The following is a 16,986-nucleotide window of genomic DNA, read 5'->3' as shown; positions in this document are numbered from 1 at the left end:
TAATTTTTACCTAAGATTGTTGAATATGAAGATCTTAATAGTGTATAATTGGACACAGTGGGTTTGGGTTTGTGGTAGCTAAAATCCATATCCTAAGGCTTCCGTCAGTCTGTTTGTACAGTTGGCATATGTACATGGTAAGTGCTTTTTTTCATATAGACATTTAAAGAAACTAGTGAAAAACCTAGATTTTTGGGACAGTCATATGCAGTTGGAAGTTCCCACGCTAAATATCTTTCCAAAGCAATGTAAGAAGAAATTAGAATCAGCTACATTGTTGGGAGTCACGCAAAGGTTGGCATCTGAAGACAGGTATTTTTAACTTGTCAGACAGGGTCCAAAGGAAGAAAGAGCACATAGATCTTCCTTCTGCCAAGCAGAGAAACTGGACATCTCACCCCATCTCTGTCTCCAAGGCTTTATATTACTTGCAGGGTTCCCACAGAAGATGCAGTTTGAATATTTCACCATGTTTGAAGACAGTTTCTTAGTCCTTACCTATTCTTTTAAACTGTAGCCCTGGGCTAACAGTAGTATATTGTAAATGTCTTGAGATTTTGTGACAGCTTCCTTAAAAACTATGAATCTGTAATCATACTTTTTGCATCCTTAATGGTTAATACGTAGTTATTTTGCATTTATATATTGCATTATAAATTGAGTAACATTGAAAAGGCTTTGAAAACACTAAAATGTTTAATGAATAAGTATATATGGTATTTTTTTCCCATCATTATCAAAAGGTTTCATGAAGTCTTCAAAACCCTAGCTGAAAGTGATGAAGGAAAGTTACATGTGCTAAGAGTTATGTTTGAGGTCTGGAGGAACCATCCACAGGTAAAAATTATTTAATTAGACATGTTGAAGCTCTGATTGTATGGGTATAAAAATAAGGCCGTTAATTGCCATTGTTTTGTTTGTAAAACATGAAATTTGACTCTGCCTAGATAATGGTTTTTAGATCTAATTCTTTCAGTGCAATGGGAGTAATGATGTTTCATTCATTCTTGAAAGAGTAAGCATTATGATTTGGTTTTGAACTATAATATCTCAATATGTTTTAAATGTTCAGGAAAAGGTTTATCTAGTCTATCCAGTTTCTAAATGCGAGCTCCAGATTTCTCAAACCTTGATATATATTGTGTATGACAAAGAAACATTTAAATAAATTTCATAAAACAGTGAGTGTGTAATGATAAAACATTGTTTTACATTTAACTTCTGGGGTTCATTGAAATTATGTATTTTTTTGAATAGGTATTAGTACCTGAAATTTAAATTTTTTTTTGGAGACAGAGTCTCACTCTGTCACCCAGGCTGGAGTGCAGTGGTGCAATCTTGGCTCACTGCAACCTCCGCCTCCCGGGTTCAAGTGATTCCCCTGCCTCAGCCTCCCGAGTAGCTGGGATTACAGGCGTCCACCACCACACCTGGCTGATTTTTGTATTTTTAGTAGAGATGGGGTTTCACCATGTTGGCCAGGCTGGTCTGGAACTCCTGACCTCAGGTGATCTGCCCACCTCGGCCTCCCAAAGTGTGCTAGATTACAGGTGTGAGCCACCGCGCCTGGCCAGTTTTTTCAAATTTTTAACTGTTACCATTGAGAGTTTTTGTTTAGTCAACCTGTTTCTTGTAGTGCTAGAGCAAAGCAAAGGGGAGAATAAATCTTAAGACCTAATGATCAGGCCAGGCGTGGTGGCTCTTACCTGTAATCCTAGCACTTTGGGAGGCCGAGGTGGATGGATCACTTGAAGCCAGGAGTTCGAGACCAGCCTAGGCAATACAGTGAAACCCCCGTCTATACTAAAATTACAAAAATTAGCCAGGCATGGTGGTGCACACCTGTAATCTGAGCTGCTCAGGAGGTTGAGGCAGGAGAACTGCCTGAACCTAGGAGGTGGAGGTTGCAGTGAGCTGAGATCGTGCCACTCCACTCCCGCCTAGGTGACAGAGCAACTCTGTCTCCCAAAAAAAAGACCTAATGGTCAGATTGATCAATCAATTCCATAGCCACCAAAACTAAATTTTATAGCCCTCCTATTTTACTTTTATAGCAGCAGTGTGGTGGCACATATATATGTGTGTGTGTGATTTACTTGAATAATTCTTCTCTCATTGTAGATGATTGCTGTACTAGTGGATAAGATGATTCGTACACAAATAGTTGATTGTGCTGCCGTAGCAAATTGGATCTTCTCTTCAGAACTATCTCGTGACTTTACCAGGTAATATAAATTATTTTATGAAACTTGTGTTCCCTAAGAATTGATATATGTGTGGTCTCTTATACATAAGCTTCAAATTCTGGTCCAAACCAGGTTGATATTAATATACTAACGGTCCAATCTGGTAGGATTGGACGTGGCAAAAATTCCTAGACAGTGGAAACATACACAGCCTATCAGGTTGCAGCGTCTCTTAGCAGGGACACTCTTAAGTTGAATCAAGACTAAGCCAGTGAAGTAGAAATCCTGTTGAAGGATCCAGACTGTTGGGAGAGAAAACTAGCAAGAGCCAGCTATGTGCAGAGTCTCAGCTAGTCCAGATGGAACTCGGGAAGGGTTCCAGCTTCAGTGGGGATGGCACCTAGAATGCACACCAGGAAGTAGGAGAAATCAAAGTCAAAGTAGAGTAAATCATGGAGGGATCCAGGAAAGCTTGGTGATTAACAAGACACCTGAGGGATGGGGGAAAGGGGTTCTCACCACAGTCATAATCTTAGGTTTAATGCAGAAGATTCATTCTGCCCTCATTCCCCCTAACGGAAAGAAAGTTTTTGCTGTTTGGTTCTTTTTTTTTTTTTTTTTTTTTTTTTTTTTTTTTTTTTTTGAGACGGAGTCTCGCTCAGTCGCCCAGGCTGGAGTGCAGTGGCGCGATCTCGGCTCACTGCAAGCTCCGCCTCCCGGGTTCACGCCATTCTCCTGCCTCAGCCTCCCGAGTAGCTGGGACTACAGGCGCCCGCTACCACGCCCGGCTAATTTTTTGTATTTTTAGTAGAGACGGGGTTTCACCGTGTTAGCCAGGATGGTCTCGATCTCCTGACTTTGTGATCCGCTCGCCTCGGCCTCCCAAAGTGCTGGGATTACAGGCGTGAGCCACCGCGCCCGGCCTGTTTGGTTCTTATTTATGAAGTTCATGGACTTTACAGTTGATAGGACCAGGGCAGCAGGAGTTGACACAAAGCAGGAAACTAAAGCAAATTACTTGTAAAAACATAAAAGTCCATCACAACCTTTAACTTTTCCACTGTATCTGTTACTGCCAGAGGACACTGATCAGAAATATACTGAATTGTTAGGGTGATAGGGTGTGATCTAAGGTTGTCATACCGGCCAGGTTGGCCTTCATAAACAAAGACAACAGAAGAACCTTTTCAGATTTGTAAACTCTCAGAAAACTAACCACCCGAGTATGTTTTAACCATTGTCCTGAGTGATTTACGTTTTCAATTCATTTTATCCTTACCGCATCACCGTAGAGAAAGTTCCATTATTGTCCACATTTTACAGAATAGGGAAGTGTCACAGAGTGCTTTATCCTGCCCAAAGTCACACAACTAAGCGCAGAGCCAGCATTCAAACCCAGGCATTCTGGAATCTGTATAGTGCTCAACAGCTCCATCTGTTCTTTAACACCTAGCTCAAATATTTGTAACTCTGCAAACCTTTCCCTGACTATAGTCCACCCCCTCCAGAGTTAAAGTGCTCTGCTCTTTTGTCCTGTTTCCTAACATTCTAGACTTGGAGTTTTATGAACAGATTGTTTTATTATCTTCCACTTAAACTATTATTTGGGTCAAAATTTGTAGAAGGAAGTACAGTTCACCCTTGAACAACATCAGGGGTTAGAGACACCGACTTCGCCCCACCCACCCCACCCCACACAGTCAAAAATCTGCATGGAACTTTTAACTGCATGGAAAATTTAACTAGTAGCCTACTGTTGACCAGAAGCCTTAGTGATAACGTAGTCGATTAACACATATTTGTGTTGTATGTGTTATATCCTATATTCTTACAATAAATCATAAGAGAGGAAACATTCATGAAGTGAGAGTGGATCATCATAAAGGTCATCTTCATTATCTTCACATTGAGTAGGCCGAGGAAGAGGAGGGGTTGGTCTTATTGTCTCAGGTGGAAGAAAACCCATGTGTAAATGGACCTGCACAGTTCAAACCTGTATTGTTCAAGGGCCAACTGTACTATTCTGTGCTGGGTTAGGAGACCTAGTTTATAGACACAAAAGTAGCTGAGAAGTTACTTTTTAAAAGAAAAACACTTATGCAACAAACATTTCAAAGCACCTACAAAGTGATCTTAGTATGTATTTGCTAGTAAGAAAGCTGACATATAATTATCTCATTCTTAGAGCCCATCAGTTGATACCTATTATCAACTAATGAGTTTCTTAAACATTCCAAGAGAATAATTGGCTGAGTGTGTGCTAGTTAAATAGTATAAAGCATGGGAAATAAGTCTCAGGTTAGGTCACCATTTTGAGAAAATTTCTACACATAATGTTTACATTTAGGAGAGGAAAAATGTATTTCCATTTTAATGTTAATGTCCATCATAGTTTGCCATTTCAATTCAGTAAGTATGTACCTCTGGTAAGGGATGGAAATAAGAAAAATGACTACACAGTACTGCCCTCAGGGGACTCGCCTGAATCTAATGGGTGTAAAGATAGATACTTGCACAATTTACAATAAAAGACCAATTTGTAAGTATTGCTGGAGAAAGATGACTAATTCAGCCCCAAGGACAGAAGGCTGTATCAGCTGTTAAGAATGAAATTATAAAAGTTGAAAGATTTTATTTTCTGTAACCATAGCTTGACATACAATAACCAAATGCCATATTTCTTTAAGATTGTTTGTTTGGGAAATTTTGCACTCTACAATTCGTAAGATGAACAAACATGTCCTGAAGATCCAGAAAGAGCTGGAAGAAGCTAAAGAGAAACTTGCTAGGCAACACAAACGGGTAAGTTTTGTGTAAACTTGTAAGTAGTTAAAGAAAATATACCAGAAACTCTGGAGAGGATTCAGAGTTCACTATCTTGATGATATTTCATTTTTTCTGAGCCCAAATTAATGCAGAGCAGAAATTTTTCTGAGCCCAAATTAATGCAGAAGCAGAAGAGGAGGAAGGAGCAGGTAGTGTGTTGTGTGCTGTTACACTGCATGATGAACCAGTTCAGGAAGCCACAAACTTCACTTCCTATAGTTCACCATCTCTGGGTCGGCCTCACGTTTGCACAAGGGAAGTAGCAGAAGGGAAGAGGACACTTGTATTTCTATAGGAGTCTCTGGGGGAAGAGGGAGAGGACTATAGATACTTAACACTTTCCCCGTACCGTGAGGAGGAATGGGGCAGTCATTCCCAAGTTAACGGAATACTTCTCATAGTATTAATTTAGTATTTTAGCCATTTTGGAGGGAAGCAGTGAGTGACTTAACATGATACTACTATTCATTATGAAAGTATTTTCCAGTGTTATGCATATTTACCATAGTAGAAGGTGAAAAAAAGTTGAGTTTAGTGCCCTATAGGAACCTTTCGCAAGTTTGAGTACCAGTCTCCATGTAGACATACCTGTATACATATATGGATATAAACACTCAGACCTGAAATACTGTAAGGTAAATGGTGTCATCTCATTTTGTAGATGTTATAAAGTGAGACATAGAGAAGTTAAGTAACATAGCTAGTAGGTTGCATAGCTGGTAAATGACCAGAGCTAGGTTCTGACACAGGTCTGTCAGACTCCAGAGACTTTTCTCTCATGCCACACTGTTTCTAGAAATGTGCTGTCCAACACAGTAGCCACTAGCTGCATGTGACTATTTTAGTTAAATACAATTTAACATTCAGTTCTTTGGTCACAACCATATTTCAGGTGCTCAGTAGTAACGTGGTTGCGGTCGTAACAGGCTGCACATATTTATATAACATTGGCCCCATTGAAGAAAGGTCTATTAGGTAGTAGTGCTCTAGAACCTTACCTTTGAGTGGTGTTAGGAAAGGACAGTCGTGTACCCACGTGTCTAGAACATAGAGCAGACCTCATAAATGGGCTGTGTTTATAGAGAGAAAGGCAAGATTCTGTGATATCCGAGAGCAGGGTTCTGATAATTTTGCTTAAAGCGGAGAGATCAGTAGATGGGGCCTTAGCAGTTAAGTATTAACCTCGAAGAATTACCAGGCTTTCTAGATTCAGTGATGCCACCTTCTTGCTGAAAGTACCTTGGTATGTAACACCTTAGAGCCACGTTCTGGCTCTGCCACTTTCTGACTGGGTGATGCTGGGAAAGTCATCTAACCTCTCAGCCTTTTTTCTCTGTAAAATGGAAATAAACCATGCCTTGTTTTTCTTTTCCTTTAAAAAGAAAAAATTAAATTCTATAAACTCTTCAGAGTGAGTTGGGGGCAGGGATTATTAAAGCTTTACAGGAGTATATTGAGCCCATCATTGCCAGCAGAAAGTCTTAAACAGCCCACTTTGAATTATTATATGTCGGCTGGAGCCATTTCTAAATTATAACAAGAATGAGCAGCCTTGGCCCATAGGACTTGCCCAGTTTTTCTATATGGCCCATTAGCAGATGAATGATTAGCAAGCTGTCTCCCTGTTGTTACTGCTCAAATGGTCAAATAGTGATAAATTGTAGCCAAGTCCCCCCATGTTGTTACCAAGACAAGTGCCACTAAATTTCCCTGGCCTAGATAAGAACCCATGGAATTTCTGAATGAGAAGACAGTGTCTCTGAACCACAACAGGACTTTGAGGTATATATGTGTGGGTGGCAGGGTGGGGGGTATTTTCACTATAGAATATAAGTCTTAACATTTGGCCAGACACAGTAAAATGCTTCCCCTGGAGGAGATTTAACACACTGGAATCTAAATGGTATTTTCCTTTTGTTCATTTGCCTTCTATAGCGAAGTGATGATGACGACAGAAGCAGTGACAGGAAAGACGGGGTTCTTGAGGAACAAATAGAACGACTTCAGGAAAAAGTGGAATCTGCTCAGAGTGAACAAAAGAATCTTTTCCTCGTTATATTTCAGGTATCTTGGCTTGGGACATTTATACATAAAAGGAAACAATACATTTCTTTAGTTTTAGTTTTTAAAAATGTTATTTTTCATTGTAAAAGGAATACACATTCATTTATAGAAGAGATTAAAAATATAAAAATTTAGGAAGGAAATAAAAGTTCACTACTCAGAGGCAACCATGTATGTCTGAGTTTCTCTGCTGTTTACTTAGTATTCTCGCATGAGCATTTCTCCATGCTTGAAAAAAAATTGTGGGTTGCTTTTTTTATATATGTCTCATTTAATTATTCCTCATTGCTGATCATTTTCCTTCCATGAACATTTTAATGCATAGATTCCTGTTAAAATTTGATTATTTCGTTAGAATAGATTCCAGGAAGTAATATTACTAGGATAAGTAATTTAAGACATTAAAGGTCTTTATGTATTGCCAGGAAGAATGTACCAACTCATGTTATTACCAGTCTGCCTTTCTAGGTTGACTTCATGAATAATGGAAGCTAGGCACACACACCACAAAGACAGGGTGGAACAGGCAATACTTTGGGGTTTCTTTGTCATGAATTTTTTTCCAAAGTATAAGATTCTGTCTGTAGTACTACCTTAACTTCCTTCTCCCTTTCCAGCGGTTTATCATGATCTTGACCGAGCACCTAGTACGATGCGAAACTGATGGGACCAGTGTATTAACACCATGGTATAAGAACTGTATAGAGAGGCTGCAGCAGATCTTCCTACAGGTATGTGGGGAACTTCAATTAGGTAATAAACAACACTATTCACAGCCACAAAGATTTTTCATTAAAAAAAATCCTTGTCAAATTTGTTAGGAGGTTATATAGTACCTGTTAGATCCTTTAGTTCATATCCATTTGCTGCTACCATTGCTCATCAGAATATTTAGGCTTAAACTGATTCTGTACCACTTAGATTCCTAATTGCCACCCCCCCAACAACCCCCCGCCCCACCTTTTTTTTTTGAGATGGCATCTCACTCTGTTGCCCAGGCTGGAGTTCAGTGACACGATCTCAGCTCACTGCAACCTCCACCTCCTAGGTTTAAGCAATTCTTCTGCCTCAGCCTCCCATATTGCTGGGATTACAGGCACCCGTCAGTACTCCTGCCTGATTTTTGTATTTTTAGTAGGGACAGAGTTTCACCATGTTGGCCAGGCTAGTCTCAAACTCCTTACCTCAGGAGGCCTCCGCCTCCCAAAGTGCTGCTGGGATTACAGGCGTGAGCCACGGTGCCCAGTCTCCTAATTGTCATTTTCTATGCTGGGGATCCTAGCTGTAATATAAAATGTAGAGGACAAAAATATCAAGAGGACAGTAATTGGATTTATAAGTCCCTAAAAAGCCAATGTTATCCAATGTGCAGGTGGTAAACTGTCCACAGAATCAAGGTAAGCTCCCTAGGGTCTCTCTGCAAAAGCAAAATGCCGGCACCTATTCTCACCTAGATTTAAGTTAAAGGTATATAGGAGAGTGGAGCTAATTCATTGTATCTTCGGACACTACTCCCCTAAATCTTCATTTGTTCATTCTAGAAGAATGATTAATGTAGAAGTCACTCTAAGTTCAATTCTTTGAGCCTCCAAATAGGAATTCCCTCTGATTTTATAGTTACTGCCAGTTTTAAAAGCTTTAACAGTCTCTAGTCCTATAAGAATCTCTGAGTGTATTCATGGCTTATAGAGGAACACATAGACAAGAGTATTTCATTTTCTGACTGTTTATCTTCCTGTCAGTCCATCTGGCTGCTTTTTAAAAAGTTATAATGTATTATGCCCTGAGTGGGGAGAGAGCCAGCTGAGCCTAGTCTGTAATAGCAAGCAGGCACTGCTGCCACTGCCTTGAATCATGAATTCTGTTTACATAGAAGTTGGTAAGAACTGGATTTTTTAAAAAGCTATTGAGCATCCATTTTTTTCATTTCCCTTATTATTTTTTTAATGTTGGGGATTTTCAAGGGTCCATTATTCCTATCAGCACTTTTTTTCCCCCTTCCTCTTTTCATCATTCTGCAGCATGGGTGGGCTGCTGAAGGAAATGTTCAACAGGATTGCTTATATGCTTTTTCCTGACCTAACTACCCCCTTTTGTGTGTCCACAGCATCACCAAATAATCCAGCAGTACATGGTGACCCTGGAGAACCTTCTCTTCACTGCTGAATTAGACCCTCATATCTTGGCCGTGTTCCAGCAGTTCTGTGCCCTGCAGGCCTAAGGGTCATTTTTTCCTCATGTCAAGGTTTTTTTTGATATCTTAAAATAATTTGTCTTATTTTTTGATGGTTTGAATGCTTGCTTTCTTGTAGTATCCTTTCACTTCTTAAAGGAAACAAAGGGGAAGAGGACAGTGAATGAACATGGCATTACTTTTAATTGCCTAACGGCAGTAATGTGACTATGACCATGATATATTATATATGTGACAGATACAACTTCTCTGTGATCAGTTTGTTATTTTTTTTCTCCTTAAGGCACAAAATAATTGGTTTGAGGTATGTGAAACACTAGAGGTCAACCTTACATAATATATGGAACTGATGGGTTTACCCAGCTACCCAGTAGCATAACTTTTCACAGCTCGGGGATGAATTAACATGGCTGAAATAAAACTAAAAGTATGGTTTTTAAACTTTGGCATTTCATGATTTATCATCTCACTCTACTCTAAAACTGGTGGTTTCTTACTGAAGGTGTTCTCCATTTGAAATTTTATCTTCAAAGTATTTTTAAGTAGTATCTTTAAGACACGACTTGTTAGTAATAAAAGTGTTACTAGTTGGAAGAGTAGTTCTTAAATTTGTCTTAATGTAAATCACCTGGGAATCTTTCAAGTTATTTTGAAATTTAAACCACCGTCTGGGGGTGGAACGCAGACATCCTCAGTAATCCTTAAAGTTTCCCCAGGTGATTCCAGGTTTGGTCACCATTATCTTAGAGCATCTACTCACTTCCTCTAGCCTTGGGGTTATTTGTCCAAGGTCTTGTAGTGAGTTACAGAATACTAAAGTGGATGTAGAAGTGGTCAGATTGACTGAAACTGTACCCTGAATTAGATGTGAGTTTAGATTTTGTTTATATGGAACCTGATCCAAAAAACTATGAAGTCCTGAGCTTGTTTCCTGTATAGTATTGATGCTGAAATAAGATGACAGCAGTTTGTAAAATAATACACAAATATGAGGAATTGTCTGACATTCCAAATTTCGAGGATTTTTAGACTTTTTTCATTAAACCTTAGAAAAAAATTACCAGTAATCCTACAACTACTGGTAGTGTTGTTGTGCATTTGCACAAAATAGGTATAATTTTTTCTTATTACATCCCAAGTTTATGATGCATTAAGCGTTTTGCATATTTTGATATATTTTCGCTTTGGTTTACCATACATTTTAGTGGCTACAGAATGTAGTCTGCTTAATAAATGGGAATTCCTAGAATGTTTAAATACCATACTATTTAAGACAAAATACAAAATATCCAGAAAAATCCAGGTTGCATGGCTGGTTACTAAAGGACTAAAACCCAGGTTCTTGGCTAAATATTTTTGTTTATACTGTTTATCTTTCCCATTGCTTAAGCACAGCACAAACTATGTAATTATATATAATTACAGTTGACCCTTGAACAACATGGGTTTGAACTGTGTGAGTCTCCTTACACACAGGTTTTCTTCCACCCCTGAGATGGCAAGACCAGCCCCTTGTCTTCCTCAGCCTGCTCAACGTGAAGATGATGAGGATGAAGACCTTTATGATGATCCACTTCTACTTATTAAATAGTAAATATATTTTTTTCTTATGATTTTATTTTCTTTTCTCTAGCTTCATAAGAATATAGCATATGGGCTGGGCGCAGTGGCTCACGCCTGTAATCCCAGCACTTTGGGAGGCTGAGGCAGGCAGATCACAAGGACAGGAGATTGAGACCATCCTGGCTAACACAGTGAAACCCTGTCTCTACTAAAAACACAAAAACTTAGCCAGGCGTGGAAGGTACATGGCTGTAGTCCCAGCTACTCGGGAGGCTGAGACAGGAGAATTGCTTGAACCCGGGAGGTGGAGGTTTCAGTGAGCCAAGATTGTGCCACTGCACTCCAGCCTGGGCGATGGAGCGAGGCTCTGTCTCAAAAAAGAAGAAAAAAAATATATAGCATATGACATACAAAATGAGTTAATCAACTGTTTGTTATTGGTAAGTCAGCAGTGGGCTACTGGTGGTTAAGTTTTGGGGGAGTCAAAAGTTATATGCAAATTTTTTACTGTGCGGGGTGTCAGCATCCCTAACCCCATGTTGTTCAAGGGTCAACTGTAGTTTAAAATGACTCCTGTCTCAAAAAACCAAAGGATAACCTTTAAGGGATTGGTAACTTTGACTCGAAACTGCTTTGTAATCTTTTCACAATGTACTGAAAAGTGTGGCTAGTTATGTTTGATCCACATTCTAGAGAAATTTGTAGGTTTTAATTTCTTTTCTCTTGGTCCTCTCTTCATGTATAATGGTTGCTTTTAACAGCTGTTCGCTGATGTGGCCCTGCTCTGTCCCAGTCTAGCAGCTTTAGTGTATGGAAAAATTGAACTAGGAATTGAGTTTTGAAGAAATAAAGGTGTAAGAGCAAACATTCAACAACAGTTGCTGTCCCCAGTAATGAAGTTCATACAGACAAAAGATGGCATGTCACTGTACATCATACCTTGCAATAAATATTCTGTTAAATTGTGCTGGTGCAATTTAACATGCTTTTGTCAAAGTAAACATACTGTTTTCCTAATTTAAATGAAAGATGAGGAAGGGACCTTGCCAACCTATGTAGAGCAGGTTTAGCTGTTAGTGATGTCTGGATACCAGGATTGTCTTAAACTGATAAGGGTGTAGAGGGTGAATAGAAGCATCCCTTAACTAGACAAATCTATTTTCTGTAATATAGTGGCCTTGGTAATACATGCTCATTAACTAGTGGTTATTATGTGCCAGGTGCTATAGGTTCACCCTATTAACTACTTCAAACAGTCCTTTGAGATGATTACGCCCTCTTTACAGATAAAAACAGGCTTTTGGAGTAATTTACCCAGGGTCCACAGCTAGTAAGTGGAATTTGAACCTAGATCCAGTTGGCCCAAAAGCTCCTTTTCCCCCTGATAATGCTTTTACAACAACCTGAACCCCTAGTTATTCTGTTGTCATCAAGCTGAAAGCTTTTTTCCCCAGAGACATCTTGCTGCCCATTCAGAATCAATTTTTACTAAGCTGTAATATTTAGCATAGCACTTATTAGTCATTGAGTGTGAAGGTGTTTAAAAAAAATCAAACTTGAAAAATACACAAACATTTCTGTGTAGTCTGAATTATTTGGACATGACTTGTTTTGACTTAGCCTTTCTCCAAGCATAATCTCCACTAAAGAAAAAAAAATGGAAATGTTTAAACTTCCTATTCTATTTGTACAGTAGGATAAAATGTCATGTCAAACAATTTGAAAATATCAGGTTATTTTAACTAACTGGAATTTGTTTTTGTCAAAAAATAATGCATAGACCCAATAATTCTTTTGACAAGATACAGGAAAATTTCACTAAAGTTGATGCAGATGCCTGCGGTGATGTGAGACTAGGTTGTCACTTCCTTTCCTTAGAAGTCTGAAAGCAGCATGGAAGCAAGCCCGGGACTAAATTAACATACTCCTAAGGCACTTAGGTGCATGCCTGGCACCTGGTTGGTAAATGCTCAGTAAATGTTAGCACTACTTAAAATAAACATCAGTGCCTTCTTTGATCAACAATCAGATAGTCAACCATGAAAACAGCTCTTTTCCATTTTAATCCAGCATTTAAAAAGCTATCTAGACTAATGTTAAGTACCACAATAGAGGCCCCAAGAGTACAGAAAACATGATCAGACTCGTACAACTCAATGTTTATTTCTGCTATTAGGGCTTTTTCCAGCAGTAGTTCCCCACTGTTTCCACCATCGTGGAGACAGAAATCGTCCTAAAAAACACATGACTAGAACCTGGGGTACAGTGGTGCACCACCATTGCTATTATTTGTTTCTTGGTTAAGAATCCAGTTCGGCCTTTGTTGAACCCTTTTCCCTCTACCCCAATCTAGGGTTTGCCTTGGTATCTTGTCCTCAAATTTGTAGCTGACCTACCACTTCTGCACCTACTCTAGCACTCAGCTCCCATCTCTGTTGTAAGAAAGCAATCACAGACATGACATTCTGCACACAACCAGGCCAGGTGACCTTCACTGAAACTTGCTTTTAAGCCATAACATACATAATTATTACTGAAGTATTACTTATACAAGGGTTTCATTCATCTATGAAGATGTTGCGTTTTTTTTTTTTTTTTGAATTTTGAAAAGGACCAATCTAAATTTCCTTTATTTAAATATAAAATTCTATAAAACAGGTCACTGAACTAAAAAATCACATTTTTTCATATGTCAGTTCATGGCCACACATAGTACAAGTCTTACGGTACATGTCATCTTCTAGGTTTTCTTCTGGTCCATACTCATGTTGATGAACAATCGTCTCCCTTTTCCACACACTGCTTCTTACTGCTCGCCGCAATTCTGAAAAAAAAAATTTAAAGTCATCTTTTCAGTGGTGCTATTCAGGTGAATCCAAAAATCCAACTCCGTCAAGCTTTCAGCCATGTACATGTGTGTGTGTCTATGTGTATTTAAACCATATATAGTTTACCTTAATTTTATAACAAAGTTGATTATACAAACTTGGCAAACTTACTTTCTTACCTCACTAGTTTGGCCTGTGAATCAAGTTGTCACTGGAGCAGTGTGAAACAAGAGATTCAGAAATGGTTATGTGGGTTGGTGGTATGCAAAACAGAACCATATTCAGAAGTGAGTTGAGTAACACAATAGGACACATTCAGGTACGTTTGACTTCAGATAACAGAATGCCACAGTAGGAAAAGGAGTCAGCTGAAATAATTAAGAAAAAGGAGTGTTTTTAAGTTCCTGTTAGGAGCTACATCAATAAGCATCAAGTCAAGCTTTGCAAGAAAACTAGAAAGTAGAGAACTCTACCACTATGCTGGTATGTTTTCATCTTAGAAAAAGTGCTTGTGCAATAAGACCTCAAGTCTATTGAAGTTCTTATAAGATGACAGCATTATTTTAGGAGAGGGCTAAAAATAAGAATCACAGAATGTTAAGAGCTGGAAAGAACCATAGACTTTTGATTTTACTTCACTTTATCTTGCAGGTAGGGAAACTGAGCAAAGATAGTTTAACTGTGAAGCCAGGACACTGGTCATATTCTAATGTTTGGAGCTTTTTCTGCTACTTCGTGTCAAAATCATTTTACAAAGAAAATTATATTGGGTTCTTTGAAAGCAACCAAGTAAATCATATTTTAATAAAAAGCAACACTTTACACTTCTATTCTCACCAGTGATCCACCCAGTTCTTCATTATCTTTGACAGTGGCATTACCTAAGGGAGAGTATGATAGCTGTCTTGTATAATCTCAGCTATAAAAATAACATACACCAAGTAATCACATATTTTCCCTGATCCATTTTAGATCTATAAGTAGTATCAAAATACTACTTGAATCTTATTTTCAGCTTTTATATTATGAGGATGAAAACACAGGGCTATGTATAATGCAGTGTTCTTACCACTTTAAATGCATTTAATCCTCACAGCCCTTTAAGATAAGAAGAATTATTCCAATTTTACAGATGAGAAAACCAAGGCACAGAGAAGTTATAAGTTGCTCAAGGTTATATAGTTGATGGATACCTCTAGCATGAAAAGTACTTTGACATTATTTTAGTGCATATACCTCTAGATAGTTTTTGGTCTGGAAGAAAAAATGTTCATCCAAACTCTTCATTTATTTCAGTATCCTCTCATATTCTGAAGACCTTGGTTTTTCTAGATATAGATCTGGAATGCCCTCCTTCCTTTAAATTTTACTTAGGATATTTTCTAAATAAAAAATGATATGCTAACCAGAACTCCACAGATGCCCTCTGGTTTCAGATAACGTAAGGAAGATGTTGCCTACTTGAATTCTAATACCTGCTTTTCAACTTGGTTCTCACGTAAGACATCTGGCCACCTTATCCCACTGAAAATCCTACAAAATTTTACTGCAACGCAATCATGCTAAACTAACTTCTCTGCCTAATTTGAATATTAGGTGTACTTAAAAAGAGGTACCAAAGAAAAATTTTCTGAATACTAAAAAAAAATACTTGTAGTAAAAGTCTGTCTGTCTAGCCATAATTGAACCTAAGGTTTTACATTGACTTTGACTTTTTCTCCCCACTCTTCAGCTAGTATGTCAGGCTATATAATGGTGAGAATAAAGCCATATCTTTAATACTTACTAGACATTCCTAGAAAAATTTGTGCCAGAAAGTAAGAAAGTATTCGGGGCCAGGTGCAATGGCTCATGCCTGTAATCCCAGCACTTTGGGAGGATTACCTGAGCCTGGGAGTTCAAGACCTGCCTGGGCAACACAGTGAAACCCCAATCTCTTAAAAAAAATAAAATAAAATAAAAAATTAAAAAATTTTTTTTAATTAGCTAGCCACGGTGACATGAGCCTGTAGTCCCAGCTACTCGGGAGGCTGAAGTGGGAGGATCGCTTAAGCCGAGGAGTTTGAGCCTGCAGTGAGCCATGATTGCACCACTGCACTCCAGCCTAGGTGACAGAGCGAGACTGTCTCAAAGAAAAAAACAACAGAACATAAGGAAGTATTTAAAAATGGATAGGTTTGGGTTTTTTTTTTTTTTTTTTTACCCTTCTTTCCCTTTCTGAACAATCCAGTCCTATGGAGCAAGCAAGCATCCATAGGAGGGTGAGAGAGCCCAAGAAAAAGGGCTCCCTCCAGAAGAGGAGGCAGCAACAGTAATGGGAATTAGTCACACATAGGGCTTTGATCAAGTCACTATATTAAGGATCATGGGAGCCACCAGGTTTCTCATCATCCAAAAAGCCAGTATAAGTAAAACTAAAATGAACCATGAAATTTTAAAACTGGATGTATCAGTGTAAACTCAAGGTTTACATATATTTATAGACAGAGACATAGAAATACAGATACATGTGTTGTGCTAGAAAGCAGAAAGGAGTGCTCAAGAAATGATGACATAAGGCTGGGCACGGTGGCTCACGCCTATAATTCTAGCACTTTGGGAGGCCGAGGCAGGTGGATCACTTGAGGTCAGGAGTTCAAGACCAGCTTGGCCAATATGGTGAAACCCCATCTCTACTGAAAACACAAAAATTAGCTGGACATGGTGGCATATGCCTGTAATCTCAGCTACTTGGGAGGCTGAGACAGGAGAATCGCATGAACCTGGGAGGTGAAGGTTGCAGTGAGCTGAGGTCGCGCCACTGCACTCCAACCTGGGTGACAGAGCGATACTAGGTCTCAAAAGTAAATAAGTAAATTAAAAAAGTAAGGAAATGACATGTCAAAAGATACAAAAGCTAGTCACTAGGCCAAATCAGACCATTTGAGCAACAAAGTAAGGACAGAAATGAACCAAAGCCACTGGAGAAAAACAGAAATTAATGAATTCATACCAATAATAAGTAAATGGGGCAAAGGATGCTACAGAATGCTGACTGCCAACTGCTTAAATGCAGAAGGAATGCTGGAATTAGAAGACAGTTCTTATAACCATCATACTAAAGACTGGTTCTAGCAAGCACCATCAATGGATGGACACTAAATCTAGGGGGATACAATTTCTTTTTGCTTATCAAATCAAAATCAGAATTACCACTGAGGGCTGATAGACATCAGTGCCTCCAGATAATGAGGCCCGGAGAAAAGCACATCACTTACGTACTGTCCCTGGCCTGAAATGCATACCCTGCATCCAACCAGCAGGACACACCAGAAACTGCCCCAAG

At 38.8% G+C, this 16,986-nt stretch overlaps 2 protein-coding genes across 10 annotated transcripts in view; one reads left to right on the top strand and one right to left on the bottom strand.

The window, feature by feature from the left end:
* NCBP1 (nuclear cap binding protein subunit 1) overlaps positions 1-11,710 on the top strand; it is a 40,428-nt gene extending 28,718 nt beyond the window's left edge. For 3 of the 4 annotated variants that reach the window (XM_055117823.2, XM_055117822.2, XM_024930212.4), the window contains 6 exons: positions 744-837; positions 2,122-2,225; positions 4,874-4,988; positions 6,948-7,076; positions 7,694-7,807; positions 9,184-9,711. In XM_055117823.2, the coding sequence (XP_054973798.1) occupies positions 744-837; positions 2,122-2,225; positions 4,874-4,988; positions 6,948-7,076; positions 7,694-7,807; positions 9,184-9,297 (670 nt within the window). In that variant the 3' untranslated portion in view covers positions 9,298-9,711. Of the gene's footprint in view, positions 1-743; positions 838-2,121; positions 2,226-4,873; positions 4,989-6,947; positions 7,077-7,693; positions 7,808-9,183 lie in introns of all 4 variants that reach the window. The other variant, XM_003820612.6, reaches the window with a different exon arrangement.
* XPA (XPA, DNA damage recognition and repair factor) overlaps positions 1-16,986 on the bottom strand; it is a 63,698-nt gene that overhangs the window by 28,237 nt on the left and 18,475 nt on the right. For 3 of the 6 annotated variants that reach the window (XM_034967847.3, XM_008974056.4, XR_003028862.4), the window contains one exon: positions 13,559-13,657. In XM_034967847.3, the coding sequence (XP_034823738.1) occupies positions 13,559-13,657 (99 nt within the window). Of the gene's footprint in view, positions 1-2,331; positions 2,587-12,977; positions 13,658-13,840; positions 14,030-16,986 lie in introns of those variants that run through there. The other 3 variants (XM_008974055.3, XR_003028863.3, XM_003820617.4) reach the window with 3 other exon arrangements.

This window comes from Pan paniscus, chromosome 11 (assembly GCF_029289425.2).
Source record: "Pan paniscus chromosome 11, NHGRI_mPanPan1-v2.0_pri, whole genome shotgun sequence".
Lineage (NCBI taxonomy): Eukaryota > Metazoa > Chordata > Mammalia > Primates > Hominidae > Pan > Pan paniscus.
The sequence above is the reverse complement of the archived record's forward strand: the minus strand, read 5'-3'. Positions and strand labels throughout refer to the sequence as shown.